The sequence below is a fragment of the Aquarana catesbeiana genome, linkage group LG05 (genome assembly GCF_042186555.1).
Source record: "Aquarana catesbeiana isolate 2022-GZ linkage group LG05, ASM4218655v1, whole genome shotgun sequence".
Classification (NCBI taxonomy): Eukaryota; Metazoa; Chordata; class Amphibia; order Anura; family Ranidae; genus Aquarana; species Aquarana catesbeiana.
The window spans coordinates 227,606,258-227,626,745 of NC_133328.1; the positions used below are offsets into that span (position 1 = coordinate 227,606,258).

The 20,488-nt window shown below is 41.2% G+C and overlaps 1 protein-coding gene across 2 annotated transcripts in view; it reads left to right on the plus strand.

The window, feature by feature from the left end:
• Positions 1 to 20,488, plus strand: part of DDC (dopa decarboxylase) — a 255,579-nt gene that overhangs the window by 67,804 nt on the left and 167,287 nt on the right. For both annotated transcript variants that reach the window (XM_073630603.1, XM_073630601.1), the window contains exons 2-4: positions 9,492 to 9,705; positions 16,266 to 16,379; positions 18,905 to 19,024. In XM_073630603.1, the coding sequence (XP_073486704.1) occupies positions 9,505 to 9,705; positions 16,266 to 16,379; positions 18,905 to 19,024 (435 nt within the window). In that variant the 5' untranslated portion in view covers positions 9,492 to 9,504. The remainder of the gene's footprint in view (positions 1 to 9,491; positions 9,706 to 16,265; positions 16,380 to 18,904; positions 19,025 to 20,488) is intronic.

Here is a 20,488-nt window from a genome sequence, read left to right on the forward strand (position 1 = left end):
CAGAGTACAGGCCCAAATAAATCAGTAGCTCCTTCGGGGGTTAGTGCTACACAAGTAACTATAGACCTGTTAGTTTAACTTCTATAGTCGGGAAGATATTGGAGAGTTTAATAAAAGACCACATAGATGAGTTCTTGCTGGAAAAAAATATTTTAAGTAACAGACAGCATGGATTAATGAAAGACAAAAGTTATCAAACAAACCTGATTTCTTTTTATAAGGAAGTGAGAAAAACCTTAGACAAAGGAGTGGCTATGGACGTGGTATATTTAGATTTTGCCAAAGCATTTGACACAGTTTCCCACACATGACTAATGTGTAAGGTAAAGTCTACAGGCTTGGAAAAATCAGTTTGTAAATGGATAGAAAACTGGCTAAAAGACAGAATTCAGAAAGAAGTGGTTAATGATTTATACTCTGAATGGTCTAAGGTTGTCAGTGGCGTACCCCAAGGTTCAGTGTTGGGACCCTTACTTTTTAATACATTTATAAATGATATAGGGTCTGGGATTGAAGGTAGCATTTCAGTCTTTGCAGATGACAACAAACTATGCAGTTGAATAACGTCCTTGCATGATGTCTTCAACTTACAAGCCGGCCTCAATACACTGTTTAACTGGGCAATTATGTGGCAAATGAGGTTTAATGTTGATAAATGTAAATTTATGCACTTGGGAGCTAAGAATATGCATGCATCATACATACTAAGGGGAGTATACTGGGGGAATCCATAGCGGAGAAGGATCTGGGGGTTCTGGTAGATCATAAGCTGGAACTGGAGAAAGTCCAGAGAAGAGCAACCAAATTGATAAGAGGCATTGAGAAGCTCAACTATGAGAAAAGATTAAAGGAATTTAATTTATTATCTTGTGAGAAGAGGAGATTAATGGGGGGGGGGATTTATGATCAACATGTAAATACATAAGTGGTCCATATAGTGAACTTGGTGTTGAGTTATTCACTTTAAGGTCATCACAGAGGGCAAGGGGGCACACTTTACATCTGGAGGAAAAGAGCTGTGAGAATGTGGAATAGACTTTCTCAAGAGCTAGTTCTGTCCAGCTCAGTAGACTGCTTTAAAAAAAAAAAAGGCCTGGATTATTTCCTAAATGTACATATTAATATATATATATATATATATATATATATATATATATATATATATATATATATATATATATATATAAAAATTAAATAAAATAACTGGATACTGATAGTAAAGTTGATCCAGGGAATGGCCAATTGCCTTTTGGGTGATGAGGGAGGATTTTTTTCTCCTGCTGGAGCAAACTGGACCGTACGTTGGATATAGTATTGTGTATAAACTATGGTAAATGTTTTTTTTTCTTTTTTTTCCCTTTTATTGGTTGAACTGGATAGACTTGTGTCTTTTTTCAACCAGACTAACTATGTAACTATGTCATGGCTCTGCTTGGCACCTTTAGTGAACTACAGAAAGGACTGGAGGGGGAGGGAGCTGGGAGCTGGAAACTGGAGCGCCCCTGGGATGGGGGCTGGGAGGATTGTCACTGGAGAGGGCTGAGGAGGAGGATCAAACCAGAGGGCTGTGACTGTCTGAGTAAGCCTGCCCTGCACCTTGCACCCAAGCGACAGCAAGCATTATGGAGGAGGTCAGTGACAGTGCCTCCAGCCAGGCCACACAGCATGGGGAGGGAGGGTCACTGATGAAAGGAGAGAGTAAATACTCTATGGTAAGTGGGACACTGATATAAAGGTCCCCCCTTATATTAGTAACCTCCCCTTATTTTAGTGTATTTATTTTGCAGAAGGTGGTCTGTGGACAGTGGTCATCAGCAGAGTCCCCCCCACATCAGAATTCCCAGCATTCCCCCCTTAAATTAGAATCCTCAGAGGCCCCCTTTACATCAGAGTCTGCAGGATTCCCCCTTACACTGTGCAGACCCTGATATAAGGGTGAACTCTGATGTAAAGGCAATGCTGCAGACCCTGATGTAAAGGGGAACGCTGCGGACCATGATGTAAGTGGGAACTTTGTGGACTCTGATGTAAGGGAGGGCTCCGGTGACCCACCACCTTAGATCAGAGTTCCCCTTTACACCTGAGCCCACAGTATTCCCCCTTACATTATGGTCTGCAGCATTCCCCTTTACATCAGGGTTCACAAAGTTCCCCCTTGCACTGTAAGGGGGAAACCTGCAGACTCTGATGTAAGGGGGGACTCTGTGGGCTTTTGTGTAAGGGGGGGGGGGCTCTGGTGACCAGAGACACCCTTACATCAGACTTTTCCTTTACTCCAGAGTCCAACAGTTTCAGTTTTTTTTTAACCACTTCCTGACCATGCTATAGCCAAATGATGGCTGCAGTATGGTCGGCCAGTTCTGGGAAGGCATCATATAATGTCCTCCCATGATCAAGCCTGCTGCGGCATGCGGGCGGCTCTCTCTGTGATCACTGTGTCCTTAGGACACAGCTAATCACAGATTGGGGTAAAAAGTCAATCACAGTGGCTCTTTACCACACGATTAGCTGTGTCCAATCATAGCTGATCACGATGTATACACAAGTAGGTTATCAGCATTTCTTTCCTCGCGCTGACAGCATGAGGAGAGGAGAGTCTGTAACCATGAAAAGACATCTACACTCATAATCAAGGCACTGATTATCTGTGTCCTGATTATCAATGCAGCCCCAACAGTGCCCATCAGTGCCGCCTAACAGTGGCCACTAGTGCTGCCAATCAGTGCCCATCAGTACCTCCTCATCAGTGTCACCTATCAGTGCTGCCTATCAGTGCCATCTACCAGTATCCATCGTTTCTGCCTATGAGTGTCATTTATCAGTGCCCATCAGTTTCACCCATCAGTGCCGCCTAGCAGTGCAGCCTTATCAGTGCCAACTAGTGCTGCCTCATCAGTGCAGCCTATACGTGCAGCCTCATCAGTGCACATCAGTGAAAAATTTACCTGTTTGCAAAATCTTAAAACAAACTATGAAAAATGTTTTGTTTGTTTTTTCCAAATATACTGTATTTTTTTTTTTTGTTTATTTAGCAAAAAATTAAAAACGCAGTTGTGATTAAATACCACCAAAAGAAAGTTCTATTTGAGTAAAAAAAAATTATAAAAATGTAATATGGGTAAAGTGTAGCATGACCACGCAATTGTCATTCAAAGTGTGATGGCGCTGAAAGCTGAAAATTGGCCTGGGCAGGAAGGGGGTAAAAGTGCCCAGTAGGCAAGTGGTTAAGGTTGGCTCAGTCAGTCACCCCTTTTCGTGTGCATGAAATCATATGCAATAGAAATGTTTAATTTTTTTTTTTTTTTTTTTTTTACTCTTTTTATTGACATTTTCATAATAAAGTTACAAACATTAAAACAGAGTCAACAGTCAGCACTACAATGCACCAGCACCAGTGAACAATGCACCTCCAGACCATACCAGTGACCAGTTTCTTGTATAGAGGTAAATAAGGAAAATAAAACACACATTTACAGAGTCAAATCACATCAACCCTAAGATATCAACAGGTATTGGGCAAAGTGCTCACCAAGGCCTGTACATAGTTAGCATTTTGCCCACAGTATAAACTTTTAACCAATAAGCACTTAATCTCAAGCGGTAGAACTATCATTCATTGATTCAACTGCCCCACAGCTTTTCAAATTTAATGGTACCCCTCTACTAAGCTTTATTAACGCTTTCCAAGCCACAATGATAGGGGCCACCGGTTTCTTCCATGACAGAAAGATTATTTTACGTGCATAATACAGGAGCAGGTTTAGTAATGTACGGATAACCTTTTTGGGTGCCAACGGGTCCAACAGTCCCAACAAACAGATTGCTATGGAAGGTCTGATGGTATTCGTCATAACTGACTTGACACAGCCCATAACCTCCGCCCAAAACTGCTGGATCGAATTGCAATGCCAGAAAATGTGCGGAAAATCCACCCAAGGGCAGCACACCTCCAACAAGTCGAGCGATGCGCTGGAAAGATTCTCTCAAGTTTAGCTGGAGTGTAATATATTCTATGGAGAAATTTGAATTGTATCAGGTGATCCCATGCTGACACCAGTCTAGAAAAGTTTCACACATTGTCCCAGTCATCACTATCAAGCTGCGGGAAGTCTGACAACCAGGCAACACGACAGGAGACCAGAACCTTAGTAGTATCTATAGGGCTTTAGGGAGGTCTTGGTCTCTAAGCAAGGATTCCAAATCACCAACCCGCACATCTACGTTAAAGAACCCAATTTGAGCAGAAAAAGTGCGCCTAAACTGGAGGAAGCGAAATACAGGCATACCCCACTTTTAAGTACACAATGGGGTTTATTTACTAAAGCTAGAAAGTGCAAAATCAGGCTCACTTCTGTATAGAAACCAATGAACTTCCAGGTTTTATTACCAAAGTTAAATTGAACAAGCTGGGGTTACAGGCTCATTGGTTTCTATGCAGAAGTGAGCCTGATTTCACACTTTCTAGCTTTAGTAAATAAACCCTATTGCGTACTTAAAAGTGAGGTATGCCTGTAAGTGCAAGTAAGGGAGCTAGTACCTGCGTTTAAGCTCCTCAAACGTCAACAGCACCCCATTACCGACTACTGAGCCCACTGTCTTGATCCCATATCTCGTCCAAATAATTGGGTCAGGATAGGAGAAAAACTGAGGCAAGTGAGGATTATGCCACAGTGGTGTATAGGGAGACACCACACTGTCTTGGAGTTCAGCTTTTCTGGTCAATTCCCATGCCTAATCACAGATCGCATTGACCGCGTAAGGGGTTAAGGGGCCCCCGTCCCACAGAACACTAAATGGGACAATGCCTTGTAGGATCTTACAACTGTGGCCTCCAGCGATACTGCTGCATCATCATCAGGCTGTGTCAACCATCTGTGTGCAAAGACTAATTGTCCTGCTAAGAAATACCTATTAAATTGAGTATCGCCAACCCCCCCTTCTTTCCAGGGCTGCTGCAATACTAGTAATTTAAGACGGGGTGCCCCCCCGCCCCAAAGAAAATTCAAAACTACCCTGTCTATTGCCTGGAAAATAGTCTTGGGGATCCAAACCAGTGAGTTTCTGAAAATATATAGGAATAGGGGGAGAAATTTTTTTCATTTTTAACAAATTAATTTTACCAATCAGGGAAAGTGGCAAGTTACCTCCCACTCACAGTTCACGTCAGACAGTAACAAGAGTCAGGGTGACTACAGCTGGTTATTCTAGGTATTAAACTACCTCAAACTGGAGCTTTAGCCCCATGAAGGGCCCTCAGCAGTAGCTGACTACATCCATTACTACATCAATGTCGCTGTGGGGTGTTTGGCTCCCATGCCCCATGTCTCAAAGCTCCTCCAACCTTATTTGAGCACTAGCTCCACCAATTACATCATTACAGGAAGGCATTGGCTAAAAGGGGCCCTAACCTCCAACTACATAATTCCCAATTACCACATTCTTTTGGGACAGAACCACATAGTGGCTGACCATCTAACTGAACCTGCTAACATGCCAATACCTTCAACTACCCATGTGATGTTTCATCTATTTAAAGTGTGAAGTGACCTCATTCTGCCTTGAGGTCCATTCTTTTTAGTAGGAGTTTACATTTCTCAGGGTGGTGGAGTTGATGTCATGAGAGGAGTTTTTAATTGGAAATTGGCGGAGGAATTTTTCTAACTACACAGTTCACTTTCTTTATGGAGGGGATTTACTAAGCACACAGAATCCGGTGCAGCTGTGCATGGTACCCAGCTTCTAACTTCAGCTTGGTTAATTAAGCTTTGACATAAAACCTGGAAGATGAAACCTGGATCAGATTTTTGCATATGATTATGTTTTATTCATTTGTAGTCGCATAGTTTTTTTTCACATGATTTGTATAATTTAACCACTTCCTGCGGCAGGGCGGACCTTAAGCGTGAAATCACGTACCTGTATGTCTTTTTTGTTTCCAGATCTGTGGCACGCGTGCATGCCACCGGCGACTCACTCCCGCTGTGATTGAACACAGCAGGATCCAATCAGTGGGTCTGGCAGACCCAATGTTCGCTGGCACCCGGCGATTGTTTCCAAGAAAGGCAGAATGGCAGTCTGCCTATGTAAACAAGACAGATCGCTGTTCTGTCAGAGGGGAAGATGGAGCTCTTGTCTTTCTGCTAAGCAGGAACACAGATCTCTGTCTTCCCCCAGTCAAAGCATCCCCCACACAGCAAGCACTCCCAGGGAACACATTTAACCCTTTGATCACCCCTGATGTTCACCCCTTCCCTGCCAATGTCAGTACAGTGACAGTGCATTTTACACTGTATTAGTGTCCCCAAAAAATGTCACTAAGACCCCATACACACTATTAGATTTTCTGCAGATTTTTGTCTTCAGATTTACCAAAACCATATAATATGAGGTCAAACCTTAAGAGTTTAAATTTGTATGCAATCAGGCAGCCCTTGCAGTACATGGTTTTGGTAAATCTGAAGACAAAAATCTGCAGAAAATCAATAGTGTGTATGGGGCCTTAGTGTCAGATTTGTCCGCTGTAATGTCGCAGCCCTGCTAAAAATCGCTGATCGCCGTCATTACTAGTAAAAAACAAAAACATTTCCATAAATCTATCCCATAGTTTGTACATGCAATAACTTTTGCGCCAACCAATCAATATAGGCTTATTGGGATTTTTTTTACCAAAAATGTAGCAGAATATATATTGGCATAAATTGATGAAGAAATTCGATTTTTCTTTTTAATTTATTGGGTATGTTTTATAGCAGAAAGTAAAAAATATTGTTTTTTTTTTTTTCAAAATTGTCGGTCTTTATTTGTTTATAGCACAAAAAATAAAAACCGCAGAGGTGATCAAATACTACCTAAAAAAAGCTCTATTTGTGGGAAATTGGTTTTATTTGGGTACAGCATCACACGGCTGCGCAATTGTCAGTTAAAATAACACAGTGCCGTATTGCAAAAAAAATGGCCTGGTCATGAAGGGGGTAAACCTTCCGGAGCTGAAGTGGTTAAAGCAGCATTTTATAGGCTTCTTGTATATATTACATGCACATGAAAATCTGACCCATTTAGCTACTGAAGGCATGAAAATCCTGCTGCAAAAACTTTTAGATAAAGTTAAACGCTAAGTTTAAGTAAGAAATTACAAACTGTACATTATAGCTATTTTAAATATAAAAACATCACCACATTTTACTAGGCATACTGAATGTTCTATAGGACAAGGGTAGGCAACCTGGGGCCCTCCAGCTGTTGTGGAACTACATTTCCCATGACATTGCAAGCCTGGCAGTTACAATTACTACCAGAGGCATGATGGAACTTGTAGTTCTGCAACAGCTGGCGGGCCCCAGGTTGCCTACCCCTGCTACAGGAGTCCTGTGACAAAGAAATAAGTAACACCCAAGACACATATCTTTAGTTTTATGATCAATCAGTGCAGCACCTGGACCTGTCCTCTTAAAGCTATGCAAATTGTGTCTCTCTCACAGTCATTTACATTTGCCTTTGGCCTCTCCTCTACCAGGTGACAATTCTGGTACCTAATGATAGTTTGCTAATGCACCACCAAATTGGCACCAATGGCACCAATGCACTGTGAAATGGAGGCCGAGTAGTGTTTTTTTTCCTCTGATACTGGGAAATGGAGAAGTGCAGGGGCTCCAGCAGGTGCTGTACATATTTTATTATACTTGGGGCTTGTGTTGACAGACTTCAATGGGCAAATGCAGCCTGCTTTTTGAGACATTTCTGAGATCATTCAGAGTTCAGGTGCAGGTGCGGTTGACATGTATTTAACCTCCTTCAGCTTCTTTTGCATTGCCATTGGCTTGTACAGTATAAGGAAAGAAGCAGGTCTGAAGCACACAAAAATCCATTAACACTGGTCCAAAGTGTGAAACATAGCTTTGAAAGATATGTAGTCTAGTCCTAGGTTGGGCTAATTTTAGCCGTAGACTTTGATGCATTTTAGCCCCCCCCCCCCGTTCACACCAAAGCAAACTTCGAAATTGTACGACTTCACTTGAAATAGCACAATTTCAAAGCCGCATGTCAGTGCGACTTCAGGTGCGACTTGGCTGACATCTGTGCAACTTCATGCACAAATGTCTATGCAAGTTGCACCTGAAATTGGCAAAAATAGGACAGAAACTTCTTTTTCAAATTGGTGCAGCACCACAAAGTCGGCATCGCACTGTTTTGAACAGTTCCATTGCCGACAATAGGGTGTGACTTGTCATGTGATTTGGACCTGTCAAATCGCATGACACGTCGCACTGGTGTGAATGGGGGCTTAAGACATGGAACTTTATCTCGGGCACCTGGCTGGGAGGCTGCTTGAATAGAGGTAAAGTCTCAATGTGTGAAAAGGCTGCAGGAGCCACCAGAGAGGGAGGCCACACAAAACGGAATGTCCTGATGAAGCCAGCAAATATTTGGAACTCAAGTACTTTATTCCATGTCTTGCATTCAAAGTACCCTAGAAGGAAAGACTTTATGTTAGTGACGCTGAATTTCATCTAAAGCTGATAGAGTGGGGAAGGGTTTGAGCCTATGTCAGATTTATATTACTAACTGTGTCCTTGTTGAGAAGCCCTCCAAATGGGGACACAGACAAAAATGTTTTTAGTTAAGAGAGATAGGTTAGAACATCTGGCAATGTTTTTATTGCTGTCTTTGCCTTTCTGTTCCTATGATGAATACTCGCCACACATCACAGGGATAGGTGAGAGAAGATCTTCCTAATGGGGTCACTGGCTGAAATAACAACTTTTTTCACACTACCCAAAAGTGTCCACAAATGCAATTTGCTGGAGTAATGCCCTGTACACACAACCGGTTTTGCCGTCGGAATAAACTCTGAAGGTGTTTACGATGGAGTTCCGACAGAATTTCGCTCAAGCTGTCTTGCATACACATGGTCACACCAAGTTCCGACCATCCAGAACGTGGTGACGTACAACACGTACAGTACATCGGGACTAGAAAAAGTAAGTTCAATGGCCAGTAGCCAATAGCTTCCGTCTCGTACTTGCTTCCGAGCATGCGTCGTTTTTGGTGCGTCGGAACAGCATACAGACGAGTGGTTTTTCTGATAGAAATTTGTTCCGTCGGAAAAATATAGAACACGTTCTCTATCTAAGTCCGTCTGAATTTTTGACAGAAAGTCCGATGGGGCATACACACGGTCGGAATATACGCTGAGAAGCTCCCATCGGACTCTTTCTGTCGGAAATTCCGCTCGTGTGTACGCGGCATTAGGCTTTAACCTATTTTATCCATATTTAGTGATAAAAAAAACATTGGGGATTTTGTCGATAACTAATAACTTGCAAAAATATCTTAAAACTGTATCAAAAGGTCAACAACAATATCAGGTGTAATTCTTTTTTCAAATGCCATTTGGATATTATCTACTATAGTACAATGAATGAGAAAACAAAATTCTGTTCAAGTTTGATGGTGTATTTATTATGTTTTGTCTACATTGTTTACATATGTAGAGAATATATCAAGATGAACTCTTCAGAATTCAGGAAAAGAGGAAGAGAAATGGTGGATTACATAGCTGACTACATGGAGCAGATTGAATCGAGACAGGTTTTTCCAAGCGTGGAACCTGGATATCTAAGGCCACTGATCCCTGATTCAGCTCCCGAAGAAGGAGAGACATTTGATGAGATTATGAAAGATGTTGAAAGAGTGGTCATGCCTGGGGTAAGTGATGACTTAAAGAATCATATCATCTACTGACCACATACACACAGACACACAAACTGCTTTATTTTTTTTCTATCATCGTTGCTCTACATTATCCACAAACCTCTGATTATTTGACTCTAGTTTGAGGCTGACATTTAGACAAGAACGTATCTAACCCATAAGCCCACTGCTCTTTTTAGTAAGCTAGTCCAAAGAGGACATAATACTACAGTGAACTACTTCTTTGGTTTAAAGAATAGAAGTACAGGACCTGTTATCTGATACCTAAGATGCACATACTTGTCCCAGATTAGTGACTCACCAAATAGTAGAAACATAAAATAATGAAAGCAGAAAAAATATCAAGTTGTTCATCGAGTCTGCCCCATTTTTTTTAAAATGTATACATTTATTTTTTACTTGTTTGTCTGAGTATAGATCTATGTTTGTCCAAAGCATGCTTGAATCCACTTACTGTGTGACTGACTTCTGCTGGAAATCTATTTCAAGCATCAACTACCCTTTTAGTAAAATAATACTAAGATCTGTTTCTAAAGAATTCTATTCACTTTTCTCACTGCCTGGCCACACTATATGCTCATTTTGCAATTATCTGAAATAAGTACTCCCAAATCTTTTTCCTTTCTAGTGCTGGCCAACACTGTACCCCCAATGTACTCTCTCAAGGGATTCTTTCTTAAAAGGTGCGCATTATTTTACATTTAGAAACATTGAACTGCAGTTTAACTACTTTGACCAAACTTCCAGCAATGCCAAATCGTATTCCATGTTACAGACACTTCCAGGGCTATCAACCCTATTACAAACCTTTGTGTCATTGGCAAAAAGACATACCTTACCCACCAACCTTTAGTTACATCGCTTAAATAAAGATTAAATAGAATAGGACCTAGTACAGAGCCTTGTGATGCTCTCTGTTCTGAATGAATTTACTTACAACCACACTCTGGTATCTATCCTTTAGCCAACTGCATATCCACTGAACCACCCAAGGGTTAAGTCCTAGCTTGTGCAACTTATTTATTAGATCATTATGTGAAACTGTATCAAATGCCTTGCTGAACTCAAGATAGGCTATGTCCACAGCACCAACCTGGTCAAAAACATCAGTGATATAGTACAAAAAATCAGATTAAGCTGACATGATCTGCCTTCAGTAAAGCCATGCTGCTTTGGGTCCAGCAAGTTGTGTGTTTTTAAATGATAAATGATTCCAGTGATTCCATTGACTTGACTACAACATATTTTAACCACTTCAATACCAGGCACTTAGACACCTTCCCGCCCAGGCCAATTTTCAGCTTTCAGCGCTGTCGCAATTTGAATGACAATTGCATGGTCATGCTACACTGTACCCAAACAAATTTTTTATCATTTTGTTCCCACAAATAGAGCTTTCTTTTGGTGGTATTTGATCACCTCTGCGGTTTTTATTTTTTGCGCAACAAATAAAAAAAGACCGAAAATTTTGAAAAAAAACAAGTTTTTCTTTGTTTCTGTTAAAACTTTTTGTAAATAAGTATGTTTTCTTCTTCAATGACGGGCACTGATATGGCTGCACTGACGGGCACTGATACGGCGGCACTGATGGGCACCGATGAGGTGGCACTGATGAGGTGGCACTGACAGGCACTGATGATGGGCACTGATAGGTGGCACTGATGGGCACTGATAGGTGGCACTGGTATGTGGCACTGATGGGCACTCATAGGTGGCACGGATGGGCACTTATAGGCAGCACTGATGGGCACTCGTAGGTGGCATTGATGGGCACTCGTAGGTGGCATTGATGGTTACTTATGGGTGGCACTGATAGTTGGCACAGATGGGCATGGATGGGCACTGATAGATGGGCACTGATGGGCACGGATTGGCACTGACAGGTGGCATGAATGGACACTGATGGGTGGCACTGATGGCACTGCTTGTTTGCAGTGATGCCCCTAACGGTGGCATTGCTGGGCATCACTGCAACATAATGGTGCCAATCAGTGCCCATTTGTGGGCACTGATTGGCACAGATTTGGCACACTGGGCACATGTGGATGGCCATGGGGTACATACCTGGCCATCCACATGTTGCCCCTTCCCTGGTGGTCCTAGTGGCGATCCCTGGTGGTCCAGTGTGGTGATCTGCGGGGGGGCTGCGCTGATAAACAATCAGCGCAGACCCCCCCTGCCAGGAGAGCCGCCGATCGGCTCTCCTCTACTCGCATCTGTCAGACGCGAGTGAGGAAGAGCCGATCAATGGCTCTTTCTATTGACAGCGTGATCAGCCGTGATTGGACACGCCTGATCACGTTGTAAAGAGCCTCCGCCGGAGGCTCTTTACCAAGATCGGTGGAGCGGTGTGTCAGACTGACACACCGCTCCACCGATCGCCGCGATATGACGTCCAGTCAGGATAACAGAACCACTTCCCGGACGTCAATCCGCCATAGGGTGGGCGGGAAGTGGTTAAACTCACTGGCCTGCAATTGCCAGCTTCTACCTCGCTGCCCTTTTTGTGGATAGGTACGATATTAGCTTTCTGCCATTCATGGGGAACTTCGACTGTTAGAAGATATAGATTAAATAGATCTGTTAATGTTCCAACAACTATACCTTGAATACCATCAGGGCCCATTGCTTTATTAAGCTTTAAATTAGTCAATTCCTCTGTTACCTCTGTCTCCAGGAATCCTGAAAATGAACTGTCATTATTGAACAAATATGATCCCCCAACGTATTGTTAGTACAATGTATTTCTGTGAAGATTGAACAGAAGTAATCGTTTAAATGGTTTCCTATTCCAGGTTTTCCTCAACATAGGTGCTGTGCCTGGTTTTCATTTTACTGATCCCATTGAATTTTTTTCTTTTAATCACTTATGTACCTAATAAAGGTTTTGCCTCCTTTCTTATTATATTTAGCAATTTCCTGCTCATACTGTGCTTTGGCAGCACTGATAATGTGTTTGGCTTCTTTTTGTCTATTTTCAAAAACTTCTATGTTAGCTACAACTCCTGTATCCTTTAATCTTCTATGTGCTGATTTTTTTCTCCTTTACTATCCTACTTGCCCATTTAGTTATGTAGCAGTACCCCTGCGAGGGCTGCTGATTGACTCTATACCCCACTGGCTACCCCGACTCTGCAGATCCTCTCTTACCTCTGACACCTTGGGTTCCATTCTGTAATGGGATGTTATCAATGAGAAACTCACACAATGTCACTGAATCACTCAGAAAGTTTACTAGAGTGAATATCAAACACAATGAACAATGTGATTAAACACAACAATAAATTACAGTTGATCACAATCAGTATAGATATGAAAACTGTGGATTCAATAATCACCATAGGGAGTATATGTACAATGGGACAAGTGTTCAATATTCTCCAAGACCTATATTAAACACCTTCCCACTGAGGCCTCAATATACACACCAAATTGCAATATAATGTTTCTCACATTCAGTAATACAATGCAATATTTAACTTGTACTCAAGGGCTCCCCCTAGGTTGTAACTCAATCTTCGAACTACAAAATAAAACCGTGATGCTTTGCAAAAGATGATAAAATTTCCTTGACTCCAGATATCTTCAGCTAGCCTGTAGTTTAAACTGCAGTATTTGTAATCCAACAGGGCAAAAGAAAGAAAGCAAACTGTAGAATAAATGGTACGTTGATAACTGTTTAACTGAAGAAATATGACACTTGTAACTTCCTCCTTATGTGTGAGTATACTACAGTACTGACTTTACAGCACAGGGAATAACAAACCCCAGAGTTCAGCTGTATGTGGCCTGTGAATAAGTAGAATCACTTCTGTGGAACTACAAGTCTCACCAGCAGTCTGTAAATAACTCACTCAGCAAACAGTGCACTTTACTGAAATGGGCAGGTGCCCTCTCACCACAATAGACTCAAAGGCTGTGAGGCTCCATCCAGACTCCCCTCCTGATGTCCCAGTCTGATGAAAGATGGCACCGCTGTGCTGTACCGTTCCTTCGGATGACTGAAATGTAGGAAACCTCCAGATATCCTGGTTCTGCAAACCGATCCGCTTGCTAAGCCGGCAGGGTTGTACTCTGAAGCACCTCAGAGGCTGGCAATCCTGCTCCGCGCTGTATATGCCGCAGTCTCCTGGTCACACACACAGACCTCCTGCTGGCAGGTATTGAATGGCGTCCAGAGAGGCTGAAAGATGGCCGCACTGTTCCTTTTATTACTGCTCCCAGCATGCAGTGCTGCACGCTTTGCATTGTCTGTATTGTAGTTCAGGGCTGATCCAGCTAACAGAGTCACTTCCTCTTCCAAACTACATCTCCCACAATGCTTTGCAGCGCTGCTTCTCAGGAATTAAAAGAAAGTCCTAACAGCATTAAAAGGACACTAGAGGGAGCCAAACTCATTTGCAACCATAACAACTATAACGCCTTATATTAGCAAACCCTTGGCTACAGTTACATAGTAGGTGGGGTTGAAAAAAGACACAAGTCCATCAAGTCCAACCTATGTGTGTGATTATATGTCAGTATTGTTTTTTTTTTTTTTTTTCTTCCGTTTACTAATTTGCCTTACATGCAATCTAGTTGCCTTCAGGATGGTAAACTTTAACAGTGCCCACTAATTATTGACACCTTATTAATTTTTTTTTTAGATATTCCCCCATTTCAGCAAAATTTGTAATTTTGAAATCTAAAACTTTTGTTTTTATATATGATTTTCCAGTTTTAATAAACCAAAGACATTTTATTCCACTTCAGCATGAGAAAATCAACCCCCATGTCAGTACTAGGTCTAGAATATGATCACCTCAGGTTGGCTTTTTTTACTAACAGTTTCAGAGAAACCCCATTTTTGCCTCCATTACATCCCAGCTCCTGCTAGAAATGGCAGTTTGAGAATTCCAGACTGTTAATGTCAGGCATGTTGAAGTCACTCATAATTAAAACCTCTCCCTTCATTGCCATTTGAGTTATCTCATCAATCAACAAGTTATCATAACCTTCAGTTTTCTGAAATAGTGGTGAAATGATACGTAGGACAGCTCTTGAGTGTGCTTTCATAAATAAGTCAGCAACATCTGTATGTACCTCTTGACCATTGCCCTCTTAAAGGGGCATGACTGAAAAAGATCTGTCGATTTTTTTTTTCCCAATCAGCACTCTCAACCAACAGCTGAGAGTGCTGACCAGAGTGTTCTGGTAGGAGGGTACCTCCCTCCTGTCAGAACACAATAAAACAGCAGGGGAGATCGCTGTACTGTGTTGTCATATAGTTAGTACAGCATCTCCCCCTGAGTCTGTAATACAGGAAGAAAATCTTGTATCACATGGCCCCCCAGAGGGGGGAGGGGGTAGAAGTGGCATGAGATAAGACTCTTAATTGTCCTTCTTGACCCTAACTGCTTCCATCTGCAGGAGACACTGGACAGGGAGCTAGTTGTGTTAGTAATGGTTAGTTAGCAGGCAAACTTCAGCTGTCTTGGCTAGTCCATAACTTTATAACCTGTCACTTCATATAAGTGATAGAGCAAAGATTACAGAAGAAAGGCACTACCAAATGACAGGTCACCCAAAGAGCCCATTAAACCTGTAGCATCTGCAGATGGTGGGCCTTCTAACATGTTTTTGCATTGTAGGATAGGGTTGGGTGATACTCAGCAACACAATGTCTTCACTTGCAAGTTATTCATTTTGTGGGGGGCTCCAAAGCTATCCCTTAGTTACAGATTATCTTCATCTGTAAGGTTAGCTCTAAAGGATAGGTGACAATGGTGTTTAAAGGCTTAGTTAAGTTATATCTAAAACCAAAAACAAAAAAGCAATATATTACCACATACCAGTTAATACTGTAGATGTGTTGCCTGCTTTAGTTTTTCAGGCTTTGTTTCATTATTTTTCACCTAATAATACTGCACTCATCCATTTCTTGCCCGTTGGTGGTATCTCCAATGTATCTATTAAAAGAGTCAAGGTATCCATCCGTGGCTGCCTTTGTCCATTTTCCTTACATGTGGGGTGATGGGGTTAGTAGTTTACACATGAAAGATAATATAGTTTTTTGCTTCCAGTTCATCCTACTGGAAGTGACAAAGCCATTGCTTTTTTGGCAAAATCAACATGTATTTTCTTTACTTGCTAAAAGCATGCTTAGCATATTAAGATAAATCTAATACACCCAAGACATCTAAGGATTGGTATGTTGCAATACATAACATTTTAGATTTAGCTATGCTTTAAAAATATGTAGATATAAATTATTGTTCCATTCCTGTGAAGGTGATAAAGACAACGAACAGTGGATTATTCTTTTTCACTGGGTATTTTTTATTAATGATAATAAACCTTGCCACAATATGAATGTACAGTAACTGTTGAGTTATTGTTGAATAAAATAGAATTGTATATCATCCATTCATATGCAAAGGGTCACATTGGAGACCTTACCACTGATGTAAATATAGGGGATGGTAGAATATATTTTAAAGGTTGTACCTTGTGTCATGTGGTTTGATTTATTTGTCATAAATTATTTTTATTCTAAACAATTTTCTATTTCTTAGGTAACGCATTGGCACAGTCCTTTTTTTTTTGCGTATTTTCCCACTGCAAGTTCATATCCAGCCATGCTTGCTGATATGTTGTGTGGAGCTATTGGATGCATTGGCTTTACTTGGGTAAGTTTTAAGAATGTTGCCTTTCATGCGACATGTGGCTTGGCAATATTTTTATACACACGCTTTTACACACTTGTTCTTGTTTTTGTATAATTTGTTAATTTCTTTAGTTCAGGTCTCATAGCAAGCAGCACAGAATTCATGAAAGTACATGTAAGTTATATGAACCAGCGAGGACACCCGTGCCATTAAGCCTTCCCACGAGAGGCACCTCATACCCTACTTGGGATTTTGTGGTTGTGGCTCTACAAATAAGCCCCCGTAAATATGAGGAACCTTTAGATACATGAAAACAAGGCTCTATGTATATACTAAGTTGATGACTGGGATTTCGCTCAGGTGGATATATCAAAGCAATAGTCATGTCCTTCAGGGATGATTACACAAGTTTTTGATATCGACATACGTAATGTGATGTCTAATATACAGTCTGCCTCTTCATTCAATATTCCACTTTGATTGAACCAACCTATCTCCCATTAATAGACTCATCAGCAACCTTGGTTATATTGAAGGTGAGATTCTCTCCTTCTTAACCTAACTGTCACAAAATAACTGGTTCACTCTCTACCTCTGCCAATTAATTTGGCAGGAAGGATTGATCTTGTTGCATAATTTGCTCTGTGTGGTGTTACTCTATACCTGGTCTCAAGGCTCATCAGCACCTACCCAGTATGTCCTGAGGAAGCTACCAAAATTGCGAAACGCATTGACAAGAAGGCATGGAGAAGTCTGTGGATCCTACCCATTGATAATTCTACACAGTTTTCTGTATTTTTTTTTACGGATCCTATATAATACAATTTTAGATCCACACTTCCATGTCTATTCTATTGGGTATCTGTTGACCTTGTCAGTTGGTAAGGTGTATTTGTTTTATCCTATGTTATTTTAATAATTTTGTAATAAAGACATTGTATTTTATAAACCAGGGTCTCATGTTAGGCCCGCAAAATCCACTTTGCTTTGATAGAGTTTTTCATAATTCATTCAATCCTTTTATATATTATATAGATTAAAGTTGAACTCTGGGATGAGATAAAATTGACTAAACACAAAAGGGCATGCGTATTCTTGCTTGAAACTTGCTGTTCTTTGCGTATTTCCTTCAGATCCATGCAATTATTCAGCATGAAACTTTTCCTTTGTACAGGAGCTGGCTCTCATTAAGACCTGTTACTGCTGATCTATCTCCTTGTAGGGTGACTGATCTTGTATTTCCCCCTGTAGGTTTCTGCAGGCAGCCAAAGGCATTTGGTGCACACAAAGTAGATTTATATCCTTTGTGGCTATACATTTAAATGAGAGTGTTTGTGCCCTGAGGTCAGCCTTAAATAAATAAATGATTATCATGTTGACATTTAGAGTTTTGTAAAGTATTGGCTATTGGCATGAATAAAAATGACTTGGCATATAAGGCCAATGTAGCCAAAAAAATTCTGTTTCTAGGAATGAAGTACAAAAAGACAATGAGTCTAGTACTAGACCATACAATAGCAGAGCAGTCGTTCTGAGGGGTTTTCTCCAAGACGTTTTCTTTTATCCTCTACTGGCAGTTAGAGTAAAGAACTAAACTCCCATAAAAAAATACATTATATCTGTGGATTTCCTCTGTGGTTAAATTGCTCAACTATTATATAATAACATTCACTTCACAAATTTGATCTTTAAACTTCAATAAACATGTGCATGATTCAACCTTTACTTCTTGTATTGTAAACTAAGTGAATGTTCAGATTCTCATTAGTGGCTTGCCCAATAAAATTATGATTCCCAGTGAGTATAGCACATCCGCAAGTGCACATGTGTGAACTGTGGGTGTGACACCTGTGGTAGGCACTTTCATGTAAAAGTGATGCCAGTCACATCATTCATGGCTTTGCATTCTTTGCAAATGCAGGACTTACACCTTTGAAATGTGAGTTGGCATACTATACTACAGTTTAGTATGAAAATGAGCACCCCTACATAACCACATTCCTGTTAACAGGCTGGTATCACCAGGGGACAGTAAGCAAGGAGGGGCCTCAGAAATACAAAATGAGGGATTTAAGCTGAGCAAAAAACAAACATACAGTATAAGGCCTCATTTGCACAGCACTGCAGTTTTTATGCAGGATCTTGCATTACAGTGATCTGTACAATGTATGTAAAATTGATCAACGTCATACATGTACATGATGTGTGTAAAGCCTGCACACAGCAGCTCAAAAAAAAGTTGCTTTTACAGGCATTTAAGCTTTTATTTCAGCTTGAAGAAGCTTGTGCTTACCATTGAGTTTAGGGACAATGAAAGTAATTGTACATACTTGTGAACAAATCTATAAATATTTTTTAGCCATCCTTTATCTGAGTGACTTAAAAGTCCTTCATAGCCCACCACACTGGACCAATAACCCCATACAGCTCTAGGATAATATATTCCTGCATATGTGGGCATTTTTAAGCTCTGAACGAAAATAGAGAACATGTAATCGTCCACTTTGATTCATTTTTTATTTTGTTGGTCATTTGTGTAATTTAAGGCTTCAAGTCCGGCATGCACAGAGCTAGAGACAGTCATGTTGGACTGGTTGGGGAAGGCGATAGGTCTGCCAGAGCAATTCCTAGCTGGAAGTAAAGGCGAAGGTGGGGGAGTAATTCAGGTAAGAAACAACTTATCTGCACTCTGTAATTTTACACTGTTATTTGCTGCCTTTGTGAGTGACAGCAATGTGTCATTTCTGTTTTTCTAAGAGTAATTTAATTTGAATATATATATATATATATATATATATACACACACATACACACACACACACACACACACACACACACATATACATACATACACACACTATTACTAAAATTATTGGGATGCCAGCCTTCACACGCACTTTAGTGGTATCCCAGTCTTAGTCGGTAGGTTTCAGTTTTGAGTTGGTCCACCCTTTGCAGCTATAACAGCTTCAACTCTTCTGGGAAGGCTGTCCACAAGGTTTAGGAGTGTGTCTATGGGAATGTTTGACCATTCTTCTAGAAGCGCATTTGTGAGGTCAGGCACTGATGTGGACAAGAAGGCCTGGCTCACAGTCTCTGCTCTAATTCATCCCAGAGGTGTTCTATCGGGTTGGGGTCAGGACTCTGTGTAGGCCAGTCAAGTTCCTCCACCCCAAACTCGCTCATCAGTGTTTTTATGGACCATCCCCAAACTGTTCCCACTGTAAACTGTACAACTCCCTGAAAGGTGTTCTAATCCCTCCCCACTCTATCCAAAACTAAAGAAAAGCAAAGTTTTGCCTTTGGTATACTTTAGATTTAAAAAGAATTTGGAATTTATATTTGAGTTCTTTGACAAATAATAAAATATCTGATACACCGTGTGAATGATTATTGATGGCCTTTTAGAGAGCATTTGACAAGTGGTAAGGAGGCAGTGAGGAAAGATTTATTAAAACTGGTGCACACAAAATCTGGTGCAGCTGTGCACAGTAACCAATTACCTTCTAGGTTATTTTTTGTCAAAGCTTAATTGAACAAGCTGAAGTTAGAAGCTGATTGGTTATTATGCACAGCTGCATCAAATTCTGTGCACCAGTTTAAGTAAATCTCCCCCACTACGTCACCTCCTAACTGCCTGTTTTAAAGCTTATGTTACCCCCCCCAAAAAAAAAAAGAAAAAAAAAGATCCTGTTCTTTTAAAGCATTTTATACAGCACAGTGCTTGTGTTGAGTATTTTGTCCCCCTGTATCACCTGAAATACCTGGCTGATTCTGCCTGGTTCTGCCCTCCCCTCTGTAAACTGACTACGGTTTATCATGGCTGAGCCCTGAAATCATGGCCCCTGTCATCCGCAGCTCTCCTGTCTCTCCTCTGTCCTCTCTCCCCTCCCTGCTTGTCAGCTAGTGACAGTGACACCAACCCCCCCGCTGCTGGAATAACTTACTTTGAAAATTTTGTAAGTTTGTACCTGTTTTTAGAGCGCCAATCGGTGCTCACGTGACGGGCCAGTTCTCTCCTCCTCTCGTCCCGACTGATGTCAGCGGGGGAATCTCGGCCCCGTCCGCTGCAGCTGTCATACGGGGAGAGCAGAGAGGTGGCAGGTCCCGTTAGCACTGATCGGCGCTCT